This window comes from Zosterops lateralis, assembly GCF_965231275.1.
Source record: "Zosterops lateralis genome assembly, chromosome: 2".
NCBI lineage: Eukaryota > Metazoa > Chordata > Aves > Passeriformes > Zosteropidae > Zosterops > Zosterops lateralis.
In genome coordinates this window covers 96,395,389-96,413,747 of record NC_139763.1, presented here as the reverse complement: position 1 = coordinate 96,413,747, position 18,359 = coordinate 96,395,389, and the positions used below count along the sequence as shown (strand labels likewise).

The 18,359-nt window shown below is 41.2% G+C and overlaps 1 protein-coding gene across 2 annotated transcripts in view; it reads left to right on the top strand.

The window, feature by feature from the left end:
• The window catches only part of CMSS1 (cms1 ribosomal small subunit homolog), a 223,640-nt gene that overhangs the window by 173,909 nt on the left and 31,372 nt on the right, over positions 1–18,359 (top strand). Inside the window, exon 1 of one of the 2 annotated variants that reach the window (XM_083854527.1) lies at positions 18,045–18,146. The exons of the other annotated variant lie outside the window; for it this stretch is intronic. Within the exon in view, the coding sequence (XP_083710653.1) occupies positions 18,137–18,146 (10 nt within the window). The 5' untranslated portion in view covers positions 18,045–18,136. Of the gene's footprint in view, positions 1–18,044; positions 18,147–18,359 lie in introns of those variants that run through there. 2 annotated transcript variants of the gene reach the window in all.

Sequence of the window (18,359 nt, the reverse complement as noted above, 5' to 3'; positions counted from 1 at the left end):
TTCCTCTATGTCAAACATCAGCCTTTTCAAAATCTCATATTACTGGGGAGAGGTGTTCTCCCATTCCCTTGCCTCCCATGCATGTCTTTCTGGCCCACTTTTTGTCACATCAGGGATCTGACTTGCTCAGGGGTTCCCTGTAGCCCATGTTCACTGACAGTGTGACCCAGCCCTGGCAGAGCAGTTTTGCTGAAATGGTTTTCCTATTGCATGCAATGGGAGGAGCACTGTGCCTATGCAAGCTGCATCACAGAATGCTCTGAGTTGGAAGTGACCCACGAGGATCATCGAGTCCACTCTTTATGTGAATGGCCCATATGGGGATTGAACTCACAATCTGGGTGTTCTTAGCACCATGCTCTGACCAACTGAGCCCATCTGTGAGAACTGGCAAGAAATGCATGTTCATCCCAAATTCCTAAAAGGAGAAGTGGCTGTTGCCTTGGGGAATGTGAAAGCAACAGAAAAACCAGGGATGAGAGGTTAAACTCAGATCCTAGCCTGATTGCCTTTACAAGTTTCACAGATGTGTAGGACCTTTTGTGTTTTGGTCCCTCCTTTAGACCTCAGGTGCCAGATCATTGTTTCTGTTGCAGGTCCCAGCCACAGATGAATGCAACCAAATCAAACTGTGCTTAAGTAACCAGATCAAAACAATCTTAGGAGATTACAATGAAGGATCTGCTCCTGAGGCTTTTTTCTTATGCTGGAGTCTTTGTGGAGGGAAGGATGCAATTGTGCTAGTACATTATTGTTAAATATCTGAACTCCCCCTCCCTGTTGCTGGCTCTCAAATACTTTGTTATTGCCAATTCATTGACCTCTCCTTTGCTGATTGTGCAAGACCAGGTTGAAGGTCTGTCATGTCATCACCTGGGAAACTAGAAAATAAATGGAATAATTCCCATTAAAGGATCTATAGATAGGGATTGAGTGGAGAGGGTTGGAGTACATAGAGATATATTTTTGTGAAATCATAAAGCTTTTTTAAAATAATTTTTTAAGCAGAGATGTAAGAATTTTATCAGTGTTGGTAATTTCGACTTGTGAAAAATAACATTCAAAGTTTCATGGGGGGAAGAAAGGAGGGGGGTAGAGAGAAGATGGTATTAGGTAGCAAGATTTGATGCAGGTGGGGTGGGTGGACAGAGGTGTAGGGAGTCCACAGCTCTCCTGCCACACCGTGTTTAGTTTCTGGGATGATGAAAGTTCGAGAGATGTGTCACAGCTCAGTTCTCATTCACTGGTGAGACCCTCTGGGCAGTGCAGCCACATGTCTGAGTCTCCTGTCCTCCACTCTATGCTTCCTGTACTGTCACCACTGCTGCTGTTGTGTGTGATATGTGCCTGCCCAGGTCTGAACTCCTTAAGAGTGTGTATGTCTGGTCTGGCACAACTGTTTTAGCCTGGAAATTCATGGGTCCTTTTGTACAGAGGCTGCATCCTCACATAGTAAACTGTGGTGGGAAATAGTTTCCCCTGGTGTTATTACGCCAGCAGGGAAGTTTTATGTGGCATGATAAGGTTTGTACAAGCACCGTCTTCCTGCTGTGGTTTTTGCTGGCCAAAAAAGTCACTGCCTGCTTCCTCCAGTCCCCTGCAGATCTCCTAGGTGAGTGGCTTACTTCTGCTCTGTGACTGCCCTGGATCATCATGAGCAGTAAACAGCCTGATTAAAGTGCCATTGCCAGTCTGGTTTGTGCAGCTGAACTGTGCGTGGGCAACTAAAGGGGCATGACTTGAATAAGGCTGATGATGTGCTCAGTCTTCTCTTTGCTCTCTTATTTAAGCAGTCACAGCCAGTGCTGACTGGGGATGTGTGATCAAAATGTTCATAATAGATATCTGTGCTCTGAAATGTAGACCTTGAAAAAGTAAACTTAGCTACCCCAAGATAGATCCATTGGCTCTTCTCTAGTGCTTATTTCAGAATGGATGCTGTTCTGTATTTGAATGTACATGCATGCAAAGTGTTTGAAAAGAGGCTTAGAAACAATCAGGATTCCTTACCACACCCTGTCATTGGCTTTTTTTTTTTTCTGTTTAATTTGGAAAATACAAAATCTGCTTTTATACAGAGCCTTGCTGTGCTAGCAAATGTGTGTCACCCACCAGTTTGCTCCCTCCTGATCCAATGCTGGGAAAAATTTAGAAGAAAGAATGGAATAAATCATTCAAATGACTGTTTTGCAGTGCCTGCCTAGCCAGATGAGTAGTTTTCTGAGCACTGGGGTTGAACATGCCTACTTGCCTATAAATTTGTGTCCAGTGGTTGACTGTGAGTCTCAGTGGATACTTTTCCCATGGTTGAGGAATTTGCTGGGATGCTCCCCTCTCTCTGGGATTGCACATGCCAGCCTTGCCTTTCACAAAGATAATTATAGAATTCCCTTCTTGCCTGTTTTCACAAAATTTATAAGAACTTGCAGGAATTTGCCTTCTCTAGCTTTTTGTCAAATCTTGGCTCAATGGCTGTGGGCCAAGACAAAAGCTCTGGGATCAACACACAGACACAGACATTCACACAGACATGTTGTAGTGGTCATATATAAATCCTGATTCCCTAAGAATCAAAGAAAAGGGAATGTGCAGTGGGAATGGCACTGTGGGCTCTGTGTGGGACAAGGAGTCACCAAGAGTGTCCTGAGGGATGGGGATATTACACATACAGAGCAGGGGGTAGGAGGAGCACAGCATCTTCTCTTTCCCTGCCTCTGAGCTTCCCTGCTTATGTGCCACCAAGACCATGGGGGATGCTTGGTGACTTTCTTTTTCTTTTGTGATGTAACTTGTAACCCAAGTTAAGCACAGTGGGCTCTTGGAGAAACAACCTTACAAGTAGTAAGAGACAGAGAGGATTTCCCTTATTTAACCACAAAGAGTTTTCAGAAATAAGAGAAAAATGGTACTATTTCTAGTAATCTTAAGAGAAATATGGTAAGTGCAAGCATAAAGACACAGGATTTTAGATGAACAAAGGCTATTCAAAGGTATGATTCCCACTCGGTGAAAATAACGAGCAGTTACATGTAACACTTCCCAAGTGAGGGAGAAGCATAGCTCAGTCTTGCATATTCAGCATGTGAAAAATAACTAGATGTAGAGACACATAAATAAGCAGAAAAGCCACACATGGCCTTGCAGATGTTTTACCACATCAGTAAGATTTGCATACTGTTCCTCGCGTTGCCATTTAACTTGGTCTGTGATTTGGGAAAAATCATCTTCCTGTTCTGTGCTCTGGCATATCTGTTTTCACTAGAGGCTGTGGCTGCCCTCTGAAATCTCACTCTACTCTTCTGTGGAGAAGTTGACTTTTGTTTCTGATAAGCTTTGTAGTATTTTTTCCATTATATATACAGAAGATGCTGGGGAAAGGACTGTATTTTGTAGTTGCAGGACATAGTTTGAGTATCCTGGGTTTTATTAGATTCTCAGTCTCAGACTTAAACCCAAAATTAAGAACTAAGAGTTTAACTTTAATGGATTTAGCTCATGGTGTAGGATGAGTTGGAGCACCAAACAAGCTTTTCAAATATGGATGTAAACCTGAGAAATAGGAGAAGAGTCAGGCATGGAAGTGCAATGGTGGTTCTCAGAAACAGCCTCACTGTCAGCACGATGGCTCGTGTCATGCTGTTAAGAAACAGCACCTCGGGGTCTAAAATGGGGCTTGAGTTTACTGAAAGGCCTTAGATGGCTTTCACCTTGAGTGTGGGACCTGCTTTTGTGGTGATATTCAGGTGTGTGGCAGCTGTAGGATGAGAAGCTTATTGGCATGTGATAGTTTAGCCAGTTATTTACTGATAGGCTCACCTCCCTTCTGTATAAATGAACTTTGAAGGGAGACAGTAGAATCGTGTTAGCATTTGCTTTAGCTGAGAGAATTAATAGTGTTCTTTGCTATCTCTTCAGCTGCTCAACAGTCCTTGTGAGAAATTCCACTTCCGAGGCTAAAACTTTCCTGCATATACCAACATTTATTTATTTTTGTCCTTTCTGAGAATAGGTTTCATCCACACTTCAGTAATGAGAGAAGAATGAAATGAGATTTTCTTTGTCCCCAGAAATGTTGGTTTTAAACATCCTTTCAGCTGAGTGGGTGAAATTATAAAATGGGGATGTGACAGTGGTGCTCCAGAATTCTCCAGGGGCGTTTGAGCTTCATGATTTCATGCAGTTTTTTGTGGCTGATACAGAGCGGATGAAGCAGAATTTTCCAGTTCATTTTTTTCTGAAGCACACAGCTAAGGAAAGATTGAATACAGAAGCATCTGCAGCTAATTTAGCAGCATAATCCAATGAAGGATATTGCTGCAAATTGCTACAGAAGACCTGGCATGGTTGGTGGCCAGGCCAGAGAAGGATCCTTTGCGTGACTGTCAAAATCAAGGTGCCTCAGTCTTGTGTTTGTATTTCAGCTGAAGGAGAGGCAGCACTTTTCTAGAGTTTTCCAGGGGTCTGTAGTGGAAATAATTTATCAACAGTGAGGTGTTGTTTCTCCTTCGCCTTTTCCTTGGTCACCCCAAGGAAGCTTTTTGATCAAGGAAAGGTAATTAGTGAAATGGAGTATTTTGCCAGCCACATTTAATGTTGGCATGACAGTCCAGTCCTCAGTGCTTTCCTCAAGCACCTCACAACCCAAATGGTCAATTGAAAATGGTTTCCTGGTAAAAGTCATGTCCAAACTGGTGAGAAGAGGAGAGAATACAGAGAGTAGCTGATGTCTGAAGAGAAATGTGAGGGTTGTTTTTAGTTTTAATTTCATTCTTAAGCTCTTTCCAAGAAAAGACCTGGCTGCCACTAGTGCTCTGATGTCTCTTCTTATCTTGTTCTTTCTCTTCTGCTGGCCCACGTTTGCGCGATGGGATATGACCCTTCTTGCATTATTCCTGTCTCTTTTCACATGTGTCTCTCTATTGCTTTCCTAATTTTGACATGATGTTTAAATAAAAACAAAAAACCCCCAAAATTCTTTGATGGCACCACATGGGCAGAAAAATGTCTGGAGGATCATGTCATTCAGTCTACACAATGCTTGGATCTCAGCCATTCTCTGAGTTCATTGCTTACATGACCTCTAAATATTTATTTTTGAAATGGGTCTATAAATTGCTACAATTGATTGAAAGACTCCTGAAAAATGTGACTTTTTCTAAACACATGCAGAATGGTGGTTGGTTTTAACAAAACAAGACAACAAAAAAAACAAACAACTTGTTTGATTTCATGTGAAGTATCAGATCTGTGCAAACCTATACATTGTTTTATTCTTTAAATCTGGTGGGTAGAAGGTGAATGACCAGTATGTATTCAGAAGGACCATAACCTTGGCAGCAACTCTGAACTCATATATTAACATTTCTAACGTGAGATGCAAACATAATTTTCTTTCAACAGCCACGTTTTAGGGGGTTTATTTTCTTTTGCTTTTTAGTGTATTCCCCTTGTGCTTTTGCTTGGACAAATACTGTGTCTTACATGATTAAAATCTAACTCTCTTAGTAGTGTATATTTAAATTGTTTTGCCCTGTATAAACAGGCAGATCTTGGCTCCAACTTTACATTAGTATGTGAGACATCAGATTCTTAAGACCTCTGGTTAATTGGAAATCAGTTAACAGGAACTAATTGTCATTGCCTTGTGATGAAGGCTTAGTGAAAGTGTCTTAATAGAAATACCTAGGTGACTGTAAGGGTCAAACCCAGAGATGAGTGTGGGGAAGGCTATAGGCTAAAGCTAATTTGTTGAGATTATAAATGCTTATCCTTCCTCTGTTGTAATGATAAACAGTCAAAGCACCTTCATACATATTTGCCAGGTAAATATATGTGAGCGGGTTTACCTTGAGGAATTTGAGTATGGATGTAAAGTACATTTCAATTTTCTAGCTGGAAATCTTTATTTTTCTCAAGTACTTCATACCAGGACTTATGCTACAAAGCTTATCAGCTTGCTCCAAGAGGCATAAAGAGCTTTGTCAAACACAGATTCATGACAGGTTTTATTTGCCATGGCTGAAGTTATGTGGCAACTGTGGCAATGTAAAAAGTGCATTATTTGAGGAGGTAAATGGCTCAATCTGCTAATCTTGCTTTCTAAACAGTACCTGAGAATACAGTTGACTTGCTTTGCCAAAATCAAGCTTTAGGAAAAGTAAATTTGACATCTTGCTTTAATGGTGTAAGTGGCTGTTCAGCCAGAGTGTTTCATTATAGTTACTAATTTAAAAAAGAAAATAACACTTAAGAACATGGTATTGCACTAACATGATCCAAATTCAGCTTTCATTGGAGAGCCCAAGTGTAAAATAAGCATGATTTTTGAGGTTAATACTCCTTTACCACACAGTGTCTCTACGCACATCATCTGTATAATGGGGCATTTCTATTGCTTTTATCACCATTTACTGCACTCTTACTGGTCATCAGTTCTATATATTAATGACACAAACATGGATTTATTAGTGCTATAAACCTGTAGAAAACAGTGGGTCAAATTAGTGGGTCATATCAGCACAACAACTGATGTGCTTTTATTAGATCTGAACATGGTGTGTCACTTTCTACAGTAAAAGTGACTGCTTGTGAGCCATTTTCAGGTTGCTTTCATCACTTGATTGTAACCTTTTGAACTGTATAAAACTCTCCCACTTGCTAGCAAAGTCTCAGTTCCTGATTTAGGAGATCAAAAACTGTTTGGAATTCACTTTTTACCCCAGAAGTGAAATGTTTTTTATTTAAAAATAGCCCTTCTTCACATGTAACATTGACACAGTAGAGATCCCTGAGTTCCCTGAGAGGATAAGATATGTAAGATATGTGTGTCTTAATGTGACTGTTCATAAACCAAGTTACTGCTGGACTGCAGCCTGAAATGCAAAACTGGCCAGAGAAACAAACCTCAAATGCAAAATTAGCTACAATAGTTAATGCTCTTTGATTTTAAGGAGTTCATCTACCTGTCAAACCATGTTTTTGTAATGCACCAGTCTGTGCCCTGTCTACACAACCACAAGAACATCTCTGAGATGATTAGAGACTTCAAAAGACCTGTAAGTCCATCAAAATCCATTTCTTCCTTCTTTTTGTGTAATTTGCCATCAAGTTCACTTCTAAGAAGGCCAGTTCTTAAGTTCAGGATTAGATGTTGTTTCTCAATTTGGTTGTCTTTCAGTAGCAATGAACTATTTTATTTACAACATTAGTAACTGTGTGGGCTCTTGGCTCTAATGCTCCACAGCTGATGAACCATAGAAATTGTTGAACCTTAGAACCAAGAACATGAAAGATTTTTTAGAGGTACATTTTAAGGAATTATTCAGTACAGTGGTTTACTTTGGCATCCATTCCTGTGCTCTGAGAGGTGTGCTGCACTTCTTCCACTGGCTGCAAAATCTGGGCATCTCCTATTGGTCTGATAATGACAGTCCTTGAATAACCCGTCCAAAAATGCTCAAATGGATGGGCTGTTGGGGCCAGGTCCTTGTGTGAGAGAAAGTGGCACAATCATTTTGTAAGCAGAAGATAAAGAAAGGAGTGTGCTGCTCCTGGGCATGCAGAGCCATGGAGTGGCCTATGAATCCCAGGCAGTTGCTTTGATAGTGCATAGGGAAAAGGAGAGGGGAAGGATTCTGAATCCTTAAGAAATATTTCTTCTTAATACATGGAGAGATTCAATTTCCTTGTGCTGAGCTATAGACAGCTGGGATTCCTCCAGACACTGAGGAAGCTGGGCGTCAGCACTGTCTGCTTCAGATAAGATTAATAATGTATAGATTCATGGGGAATGGAGCCTAATCTGTTGGGATGCCACAGCAAGCACTCCTAGTGAGGAGGAGCAGCTGCCTGCCTTGGGCCTCCTGAGAGGAATGGGAGGAACCATCTGAGACAGATTGGGATTGACTCCTGTTTGTTCTGCAGGCGAGTTGCTCACACCTTGTAGCAGACCATGTTGAATGCAGCACAGATCTGTGGATGTGTGATCATGTCCAATTCCTGGCTCTGTACACTTCAAAACTCTCTTAGAAAAATTACCCCACAACTGAACACAAGAATACAGCAGAAGAAACTTTTTTTCACCCTTGAATAGCAGACTACAAGTGTGCTTAGTGAAATACATCCTAACACGAGTCTTGACCAACAAACCAGAACAGCAGCAGTTTTTTGAATTAAAGTTCTCTGTAGCCACTTCTGCTTCCCATTTTCAGTTTGGGAGCTGAGAACTGTTTGGTCTCTTTAATGCTTTCTGTGTTGTACACGGGTTGGAGGCTTTTGACCTGTCTCTTCTACACCTTTTTTGTCAGCCAGAGTTCAGAACCATGGAGTGATAGAGCTTTGTATTGTCAGGCTCTTATGGGCTCCCTTCTGAGGTCCTGGCTATGATCTGCCCAAGCTTGCTATTTTGAAGCAGTTTTTAGGGTCAGCCCAAGATGAAGTGTGCCATGTTATTCACCCTTCCACATCCTTGGATGCATTTAAAAAATACAGAGTGAAGAATAGAATGAGTGAAGAATAGAAAATTAGGGGAATTCTTGATCTCTCAAGGCTGCAGCATGCAAGTGCTGGTACTATCACACATTCCTGGTGCTTAACCTGAGGCAGGGAGAGCAATAGCAGCTGTTCCTTTCCTGCTGGCTTGAACATGGCGTAACACCCAGTGGGTGTTAAATACATCACTCAAGCTCTTCTGAAACCTGAACTAAATACTCAGTTGGTTGCCCAGTGTGAAAAAAAAATAAATTAAAATGACTGAGGCTTGCAAATCTATGCAGAGACTGCCTTTCCAAATAAAAAAGTCAGGTTTTGTGCCCTGTTTACAGTAGTAATTAGATGCTTTTTCCATTTTGAGGTTTGCAGTCTGAGCTTTTCAATCATTGGTTTCACAAACAATTACTGCTAACATGAATGACTGGTTTCCAGCCTGGAAACCAGTCATTTTACATGGTCCAGAGAATGCCATTGCCTTTACCCAATTCTGTGATTATTTACTGAAACAAATTATTACTGTAACTGCTGGGGTAATGACAACTATAAAATAGAATATTTGTGGTACTGTTGGGTTAGCAGAAGCAAACAGAAAATAATGGACTAGATGCCTTACTAGAGATGTGGGTAGAGGTCTGTACCTTGCCTGTTGTCAAAGGAAATCCATTATCATTCTCTTAAATCAGATTTACTTCATTGCTCCTGCACAGAAGTGAGATGTGCTTTTTTATCCTGCACAGACCAGTTTCACCCTGGAAAACTAATCTAATTCATACTTTATTTTAATTGGGTTGGGTTTTGTCAGCTTTATGGGTACACTGGGGCAAGGGACGTGTGAATTTACTTCTCTTTCTTTCCCCCAGCCTCTTCAGTGCCTGTCTTTTCGAAAAATGTAGGTAACAACAGTGAACAGCTGGCAGAGTTGGGCTGCATTTAAACTGGTGATGTAGCAGGGAGGGACTTGGTACCCTTTCACAGGGGTAGGAGCTGCCAGGAGCAAGTGTTTCCACCCCTGTGTGACAGTGTCTCTAGCAGAGACCATGACTGTCCAGAGCCTGAGCAGGGGGTGCAGAAGCACACCCTGTCAAGAAGGGGAGAGGGTTGGGTTTTGTGGAAAACAAAGTATTTTCTGCAAGACAACAAGGAGAAAAGTTCCGGGTCAGAATTAGAGCTGCACACCTCTTGCCCTCATTCCCTTTCCTGCCACCACTGCCACTGGCTTCAGTGGCATGTGCTGGCTGCCCTTCTCTTGGGTTTAGCCATTTCTGCCTGAATGTTATCTTCAGGGGTTTTCCTGGTCCATTCACATTGTCTGGATCTTTTTCTGGTTTTTACATCCCTCTTGGAGGGAGATTTGGAACCTACTGCTGCTGCTGGATGGGGACAGTGTGCAGCCACTCTGCAGGTCACATTTAACTGATGCTGGGGACTGCAGTGTCTCAGTAGAAGCAGGGAGAGTACCAGGCAATTTAACATTTTCATTTCCATAGGGCAGCAAAACACTGGTGAATTCATGATGCAGAGGAGAATATACAGGAAAATTTATGTGCTTTCTGAATTTAAAGATATAAATTATATCATCTTATGGGTCTTTTGATATATTAGCTCAAAACTTGCTTGTTTTGGGATCTGGTTTTTTATTCGCCATGTTTTGTCAGACTTCTGGCATGACTCCCATAAGCCTGGATTATACAGAAAATATATATGACACTGCACCATGTGTTGAACCCTGAAAATCCTGCATTTTATCTTATCATATTATCTCATATTATTATGCTAGTTTGCTGCTGAGCTTTTTAACCAAATGCTACTGTGGCTCATCTTTATTATAATAGAGACATATTTTAAATTAAAATGCTTTATCAATACAAAAAAACCTTCTTCTTTTATAATTAGGAATGTTTTTGTGCTTTTAAGTAATACAAGTATTGAAGAGGTATTTGGTTTCTGATGCTATATTTGGCATTTCACAGCCACATGATTTTAGTGATATATAGTTGAAATGTCTTTTGAAAGCCTCTATAATAAAAATAGAAGAGAAATTAGATTACCTCTGAGACTTAAAAGAACTGTTGAAGAATTTATTAGAGCAATGTTAAAGTGTGCTGTAAAATGAATCATGTTAGTCTCCAAATTGATCTGGGATATCTGGGGATTCAGAGTGCTGTACTACTTGGATTAATTAAAACGTAGTCAGCTGAAACCTTCACTATAATCAAAATTGTTCCCCAGGGTTATACCTTCATTACAGTCCTAGTGTAGCCTTCCAATCCTGACCATTGCTGAGCTAAGTAATTAGTTCAGTTTAAAACAAAAAACAAAGGATAAAATGACCATGACAGTACTTAATGTATTGTTTGAGGGTTTTTTATTGCTATGCTGGGCTCTGTTTGATATCATTAATTGTATATAGCCATTCTTTCTGCTCCCAAAGACAAACAGTGAGAGACAAAGTATCTCTGATGTGAGGGTTATGCTGTTTCCCATATTATAAGACGTGGAATAATTTACAATTGCTGTTTTCTTTAACTTTGGCTAAGACACTGATCTCCCTGTGATATGTGCTGCCTATCTCGTCCCCGTTGTGCTGTGGGTAGTGTTCTGCTACAGAGGTTTCCCTATCAGCAGTCCTGCAGTAAATCAACAAGGTGGAGGCTGCATTTCCCACCAGGGTCTCGAAGGAAGAGCTCACATCATGTGAATGCACAGGATACCAGAGGACATCTGCCTTACGAGGCTGTCTCCAGAGTCCGGACTTCAGGAGCTAGATAAGGCACTGCTTCTGTCCCTCCCACCCCGTGTATATTCTGGCCCCAGCTTGCAGAGCCTGTCAGCAGTTTGTCCTTGAGCTGGATGTGGTAGTGAAACCCTCTGGATAAGGTTAACCCTTATCTTTCTCTTGTGTCCTGTCAGGGGCACTCTCCCAGAAGCTGCTGAATAGCAAAGACATGACAAAGAAGCCTTTGATTGTGGCTGTCAATACTGGAACATGGAGATTGTAACTCAGAATCAAAATGCTTCCGACTGAGTTGTGCCTCTGACAGAGTGAGCCCCAAGTTTATTCTTTGTACTAATGATCCAAATGCAACTGGTTTGGATTCTCAAAAAAACTTTTAAACACACTTTCACTTTTTCAAGTGTTAAAGAAAGGGATTTCATGTCCTTTCTGTCACAATATAAAAAGCAACTATTCTGTTCTCCTGTAGCACTTCCAGAATCCCTTAGGACTTTACATATGTTATTTAGGCTCCAACAAACCCCATTACGCCCATTAAGCCCATTAAGGAATTTTATTTAAGTTTTTTTTTTTTTTTCCCCTCTGCAGTAAAGACAGACTGAGATGGGAGAAGTGCTAGTGGTTTGTAGTGGTTTGCTAAAGGCTAAGCAGCACCTCTAAGATGAGTCCCTCTCAATGAATACTCCCAATCTCTTTAGTATAACAATGCATATATATGCCCTGACTTCCATCCAAATAAATCCTCTAGAACTCCCTCCTCTGACCACAAGGACTGGACATTTCCACAAATGAAACACTATATTGACTCATCTATGTAGTACACCATCAACAATTGTAAAATAGGATATTAACTGCTTAGTTTATACCAGAGCTTTGCACATTTAATGATAAAAATGTCTTCAGTGTTGGCAGCTCTATTTAAGTGACATGTCACTTAAATAGACAGGAGAGGACAGTAGGGAAGAGTATAGCTGTGCCTTCTGCAGTGATCACTCCATACCCTGCACTGTTTGATGAAGCCTGGCATTTCTTCCTTTTGTTTCAGTGTCAAGGAGCAAACCTGATGGGAAACCTGCCTTATATGTTTATGACAGAGAAGTCTAAAATGGAGGAATATCCAGGCTCCCAAAGAGATTTGTGAAATTCTTTGCCCACGTAAGGAGCCAATCTCTGGGAAGGCTCAATAAACCTATAATTACACTACATGCTGTCCACCTCAGACAGCTGGAAGTCAGATGAAAGTTAGTGTGAGGAGGAACAAAAGCTGTGTTTTTCCCCCCCTCCAAGAGCCTCAAGTTGCAAAAAAGGTCATGTAATTTCAACCTCTTGGTGTCTACTTGTCTGTGTTGAGGAGCTCCATCGCAGCCTGGTTGTCTCTCCTTCTAAGTGGGTTGGTGCTGGTGAGTGGGTGAATGTACAGCAAGGAATGTGCAGCCCCTTGGCTTGGCTGAGTGAGAGGAACTGCACAGCAGCAGCAGGTGCTTGAGCACACGAGCCCTGACACATCATCTCAGCCCCTCATTTTTCTCATATACTGACAAGATCCTGTACAGTCTCACTTTCTTCTCAAGTGGGACTTCCTTGCCACCCCCTTCCTTCAGGCAGGTGTTGTGAGAGAGGACATACATCAAGTTGTACTGGATGACATCTCTGAGCCTTGTGTTAGCAGAAGGGAACACAGTGACAGGAAGAGTGGCTGCTGCTCGTTTGCTATTTTAAATTGAGTGTTCTTAAAGACCGACAAGATGGTATAAAATGCCTATTTTTACTGTACTTTGTACATGATTTTTAAATTGTTTCTTTAGGGAGAGCATTAAATTATTTGACATCCATTTAGAGATTTATTTTTTTCATCCTTCAGTCTTATATTCACCCACGATATTATTAGTGGTTAAGAAAAGTGCATGAGGACTGTGCTAAAGTACAACCATGTTGTGAATACTGATTTTTTGTTAAGTTATTTGTGCTAGGGATTGGACCCTGCTCTCCTGTTGAAGTGAATGCCTGCAGATCAGACTGGTGTACTAAAAAGCTGATTATGAGTGAAAAGTGAGAAAGTTCTCCTCCAAGGATTTCCTCTAACAGAACTATGATTCATTTTATGTAAAATTGTAATTTACTGTTTTGCAGCTGTCTGTATGCACTTTCACTCTCTGGTGTTTGAGACAGAGGAACTCAAGTGTTGTTGGATTATTTTCTGTGGCATTTTAGCATCAGTAGTGGTCACTGAATTTGCTGCAATTGAAAGAATTTAGGCATATGTAATGGAAGATAAGAAATTTGTGTCAGTTTTATATTATCCCAGTGTTAACTGTTTCTTCCTGCATGGCTTAATGCCACACTGTAAAGGTGGGATTGTCACTGAAAATTTTTCTAAAGTAGACTGCCTTCATCTTCTCACATGAATGGGTTGTATACCCATCCTAAATAATCACCAAAGTAAGAGCTGAGAGCCAGAAAATTGTACTGAGTGGGACCACGAAGTTGTCTGGGTGAGAAGTAGGGCACTGGGTGTAAGATTGTGGTCTGCCTGCAGCTTTCCTGAGTTCAGAGCTGGCATTTGCAGCTGCCAAGCAGTGTGATACTGCAGGCCTGAATAGTACCTCACTGTTCCAGTGGATTTCTTATCCTGTGCCTTACTGTGCTTAGTTGTGTGCATGATGGGGTTTTTTGTGCTTTGAGTAGACAACAGTCAATTTGCCACAGTTAAAAGTAATATTCTGTAATTACAAAACATGAAAACTAGTATTGGAGATCTTTCTGCCCATCCCAACACTTGTGAAACTTCTGTCAGTCCCAAACACTTGTGACTGAAAGATGATGGGTCTATTCCTCTCCTCAGGGCAGACTCTACCAGCAGGGCACCCTATGGGAAAGTTGTGTTGGTATTTTTTCCTTCCTGTTTTTCAGAGATGGATTTGTGAAAGCAGGTCAGACAAAGGTTGGGGTTATGTGCCTGGTTGTGAGTATGAACTTTGATTTCTTTCCCTGTCCTTATTACAAGTAAGTCTCAGGGGAAAGTACTGTTTTAGCAGAATGGCTATTATTATTTAATTAACTGTTTGCTTAATTATAGCTTTGGGATTTTTCTGTGTCTGTAAGTATCTCTCTTTCCTATACAGCATATATTGGCATATCATCACCCATCCCCTCCTGAAAGTATATTCAGAAGTTGTGGCAATAGTCACTAAAGGTTTTGAAAGAAAGTTTCAGTGCATGATTTAAGGCAGAGCTCCTTCAGCAGCTGTAGGCACCTGTTTTCATACCAAATTCTGTGTTCCTCCCTTATGCAGGAGTACACACAGAGCTGTAGCCAGGTACTCACAGACTGACTCCCAGTGCCACCTTTACCCTTCTCACACTCTTCCAAGCCCCTTTTGGGTGTCCCTGCCTCGATGCCAGCTGCAGCACCAGCTGTGCATTGATGGTGGTGGATGGAGGTGAGTCTTGGGTCCTGCAGGTTGACTGCAGAGCCGTGTAGCATCAGTGCTGTGGCACCCGGCAGGACCTCTTGTTACAGATCTCGTTTCAGTATGAGTTGAGGTGTGCTTTGACTCTCCCCAAAATCTCAGCTTGTTTGTCTGTTCAGCTTGGCAGAGAGGGAGAAAAATCCCAGGACTGTCTGTTGTTTGGTTGCCCCAGAAGAAAGCTCCCAAGGCAGAATGTAAATACAGTGAGGAGAGCAGGGGATCTGACTGCTGATCCCCCCAGGGACTTATCCCCCCTGGTGCTGTTTGGATTTACCCATTTGGCTCTGGCCCTGCTTACACCTGTCAGCTGAGGGGGACAGTGCCAAAGAGAGGAGTGAGTGAATGTCCTCTTGGAGCTTTGCCTGGGCAGTTGGCAGCATACATCATCACCCAAGCTTTCCCTTCCTCCTCCACAGCCTTGGATATGTCATTCAATATGTGTGGCCAAGCCTGTCCACCACAGAGAAGGAAGGTGGATGTCAGCTCTATCAGCCCCTCTAATAGAAATGGAGGGTTTCAGTCTTTCTATCTTTCTTTCTTACATGAGAAAAAAAAAAAAAAAAAAAAAAAAAAAAAAAAAAAAAAAAAAAAACCACAACAACAAAAAACCCCCACCTCCTTTTAATTAATTTTTCAAATTTTTTTTTTTCACTTCCATGGTGGTCTCCACTAGAATGGACATATTGTGCCCATTGGAGATCACACCATAACAAGACAAAGCTAGCTTATGGCACTGGAATTTTTTAATGGAGTTTTATGAGGAGAGAATAGGAAGAGGAAGAACCCACCAAGTAGGATTGGCCCTAGAGAGAGGTTTGAAGAAGACTGAGGTTTGTCTACCTTAGAATATGAGACCTGTTCACTCAGATGTGCTTCTTTCTAGCTTCTTCTGGTAATGCCATGCTCATATTCATTATCATACTGCCATTTTCCAAAGCTGTCATCCTGTCATCCCTATGTCAACAAATCTCCCACCAGTTTGGGTGACAGACACATTTTAGGCTCAGCTCCTGTGGGGAGGGTGTGGTGACCCTTCCTTCAAAACAAGCCAGTCCCTGTCTGGCACTGTGATGTGCCACTGCTCTTGTCCATCTGCCAGGGGGGTGTTTGGGAATGCTGCATTAGTAAGCTCAGTCACATCACTACTGCTTTTTTTTTAAGCCAGCCCTGCAACCCTGATGTCTTTAATATTGATGGGGGTGTAAGTAATATTTTCCCACGTGCAAAAGGAGAATAGTACCACAAAGCATCACAAAAACTAAGTCGATTCATTAAGCAATAACTTTAGGCAAAACCTGAACATTTAAAATTCATAAAGACGTATTTTCCCCTTTTCTATCAGTGTATAACTACTGTTTCTAAAAGATTATTCAGATCTTACACTGCAGTAGATGCTTTTATACTGTGACATCTTTTACTTGCTGGTAAATTTGATAAATGCATTTGCAGTGCTTCAGTAACCCTCCTTTAACAGCCTCTTCTTCAAGTTCTCGCAATATCAGCCTTCTGGATGAATCTGAGTTATCAAATGCAGCACAGCCCAAGTTGGTTCCATGGTATGACACCATAATTTTCATAAAGAGTCTTAGGACAGCTAGAAAGGTATTTTGTGTGAAATGGGTGGTGTTTATTGCTTCTGTCAAATAAACTTAAGACTCCAAGCATAAATTATTAAGCAAAATTAGAAGCAAAGAATGAGATCTCTCATATAGTTGAGAGCAAGCAAAATGAGAAGTTTTTTCAGCTGGTAAGACTTTTGCCAACTTGGAATGTTTTACAGCCTGATGCACGGCATCGTTTAACTAGCAGCTATACTAAGGAAAGACAACCTGAAATAATTACAGGAATTCACCCAGTCACCTTAGCTGAACTCACAGTGACTTGGTGATTCTCTCTTGCTCTTTGCTTACTTTTAATCCAGAATCCATCTGCCTTTCTTCAGTTGCTTCTGCTAAGGCTTTTACACAGTGATTATGTTGTGAAGAATGTTTTGGTGCTGGCCCATCAGTGTTTGGACCCTTGGATCAAATGGACCTTCCTACCCAATTTTTTCACAATGTTTCACCATTCCTGTGGCCTTGCTGTGGTCATGTTGCATTAGAAAGTGTGTGTGTTTGCCAGTGCTAAATCCATGGCTCCAGACTGTCTTTACATGACAACATTCTCCACATGTTGGATCCATGCTACAGTATCATGATGCCCAAATGACCTGAAGTGTGTTAGGATCTCCTTACAGACAGGAATGCAATGATGTATTCTGTCCAGAGTTTTTTTGGGGGGTTTTTTTGGTTTTTTTTTTTTTTTTTCCTTAAGAATCACAAGAGTTTAAAATGGTGCTGAGGAAAATTGTTGAGCCATATGTGTTTTTAAAAAGAGAAGCAATGCTGAACCAGTGTATAGCATATAGTGGAAAGGAAACCAAATACAATATGGTCTGTAATACTACCTGTGCTCTGGAGCTGAGCAACTTCTTTGGAACTATACAGAGATTTGAGCACATGTTCATTTTTTTAAACTCATATCTGTACCATTTACAGCAAACCCTATATAGCAAACTTGCTGCCATGCTTGCTCATATTGTGCAAAATAATGCTGAAACATCACTCAGCACATCTAAATGCATGCCTCTATATGTAATCAATGTGCATATAGCCACACATTTGGGATTCTCTCATTTTCAGAATGATACAGTCTATTGGCATGGCTGTGTGCTTTTTACAGTAATTTAAGCAGGTAAAAATCAGATAGTGTATATTCAACTGCACATGCTGATACCCATTTTATTTTCCCATTTCTTATAGACAGTGATGAAAATTGATATTTTTACATGAAGAATTTCATTATCTAAAAACACCCTTAATGCTGACATGCAGAACTGGTGTAGCAGAAGAAGCATATCTGATCCAAATCATCAATTGTTCTGTAATTACAATGACAATACAAAAATGAAGCAGCCTTACCTTAGCTCAGGAGAGTCTTTTTCCTCTATCCCAGGCAGTTTCCTCTCCTTATTCAACTGAAAAGGGAAAATCCACTTAAATAAAAAAAAAAAGATAAGGACTAGAAGAGTGAGGGATTTAAGGAGTTCTCATCTGAACTGCTGATCCACTTGTTTTTAGCAAATTGCAAAAACCCTCGATCCAGCAGTAGCTCAGAGCGACTTTCCTATCCTCGTATGTTCTGTGGGCTGAGAATCTGCAAGAATAAACCTGAGACGGTGCTGCAAGAGAGAGACAGTGGGGGGGACCTTGGCACAGAGTTGGACCAAACTCTAAATATAGCCCAACCCACTTTCTGTGCAATTCTCTCCGTACTCTGAAGGCAGATGACCTTGTCAGAAAACTGACCTCCCGGTATGTCCCCCTCTTAGTAGAGAGGATCTAAGGGAACAGGACTGCAGCATAAAGGGACAGAAAAGCAATCCACCATCTGCTTGCAGCAAATGAATTTAGGTATGAGCTCTTATTTTGCTGGTAGTTAGAACTGATTGATTCATAATGTGCTTTATTTGATCATTTAAACAAATGAGCTGCATGTCAGTTCACAAAAGGCCTGTGCAGATGAGATTGCATTGTAATTGTTAGTCTTAAGTAGAGAGCACTGATATAGATGACAAGCCCGATGCCTTTCCTCCTCTCAAAAGCCTTAATGCATCAGTATGCAGT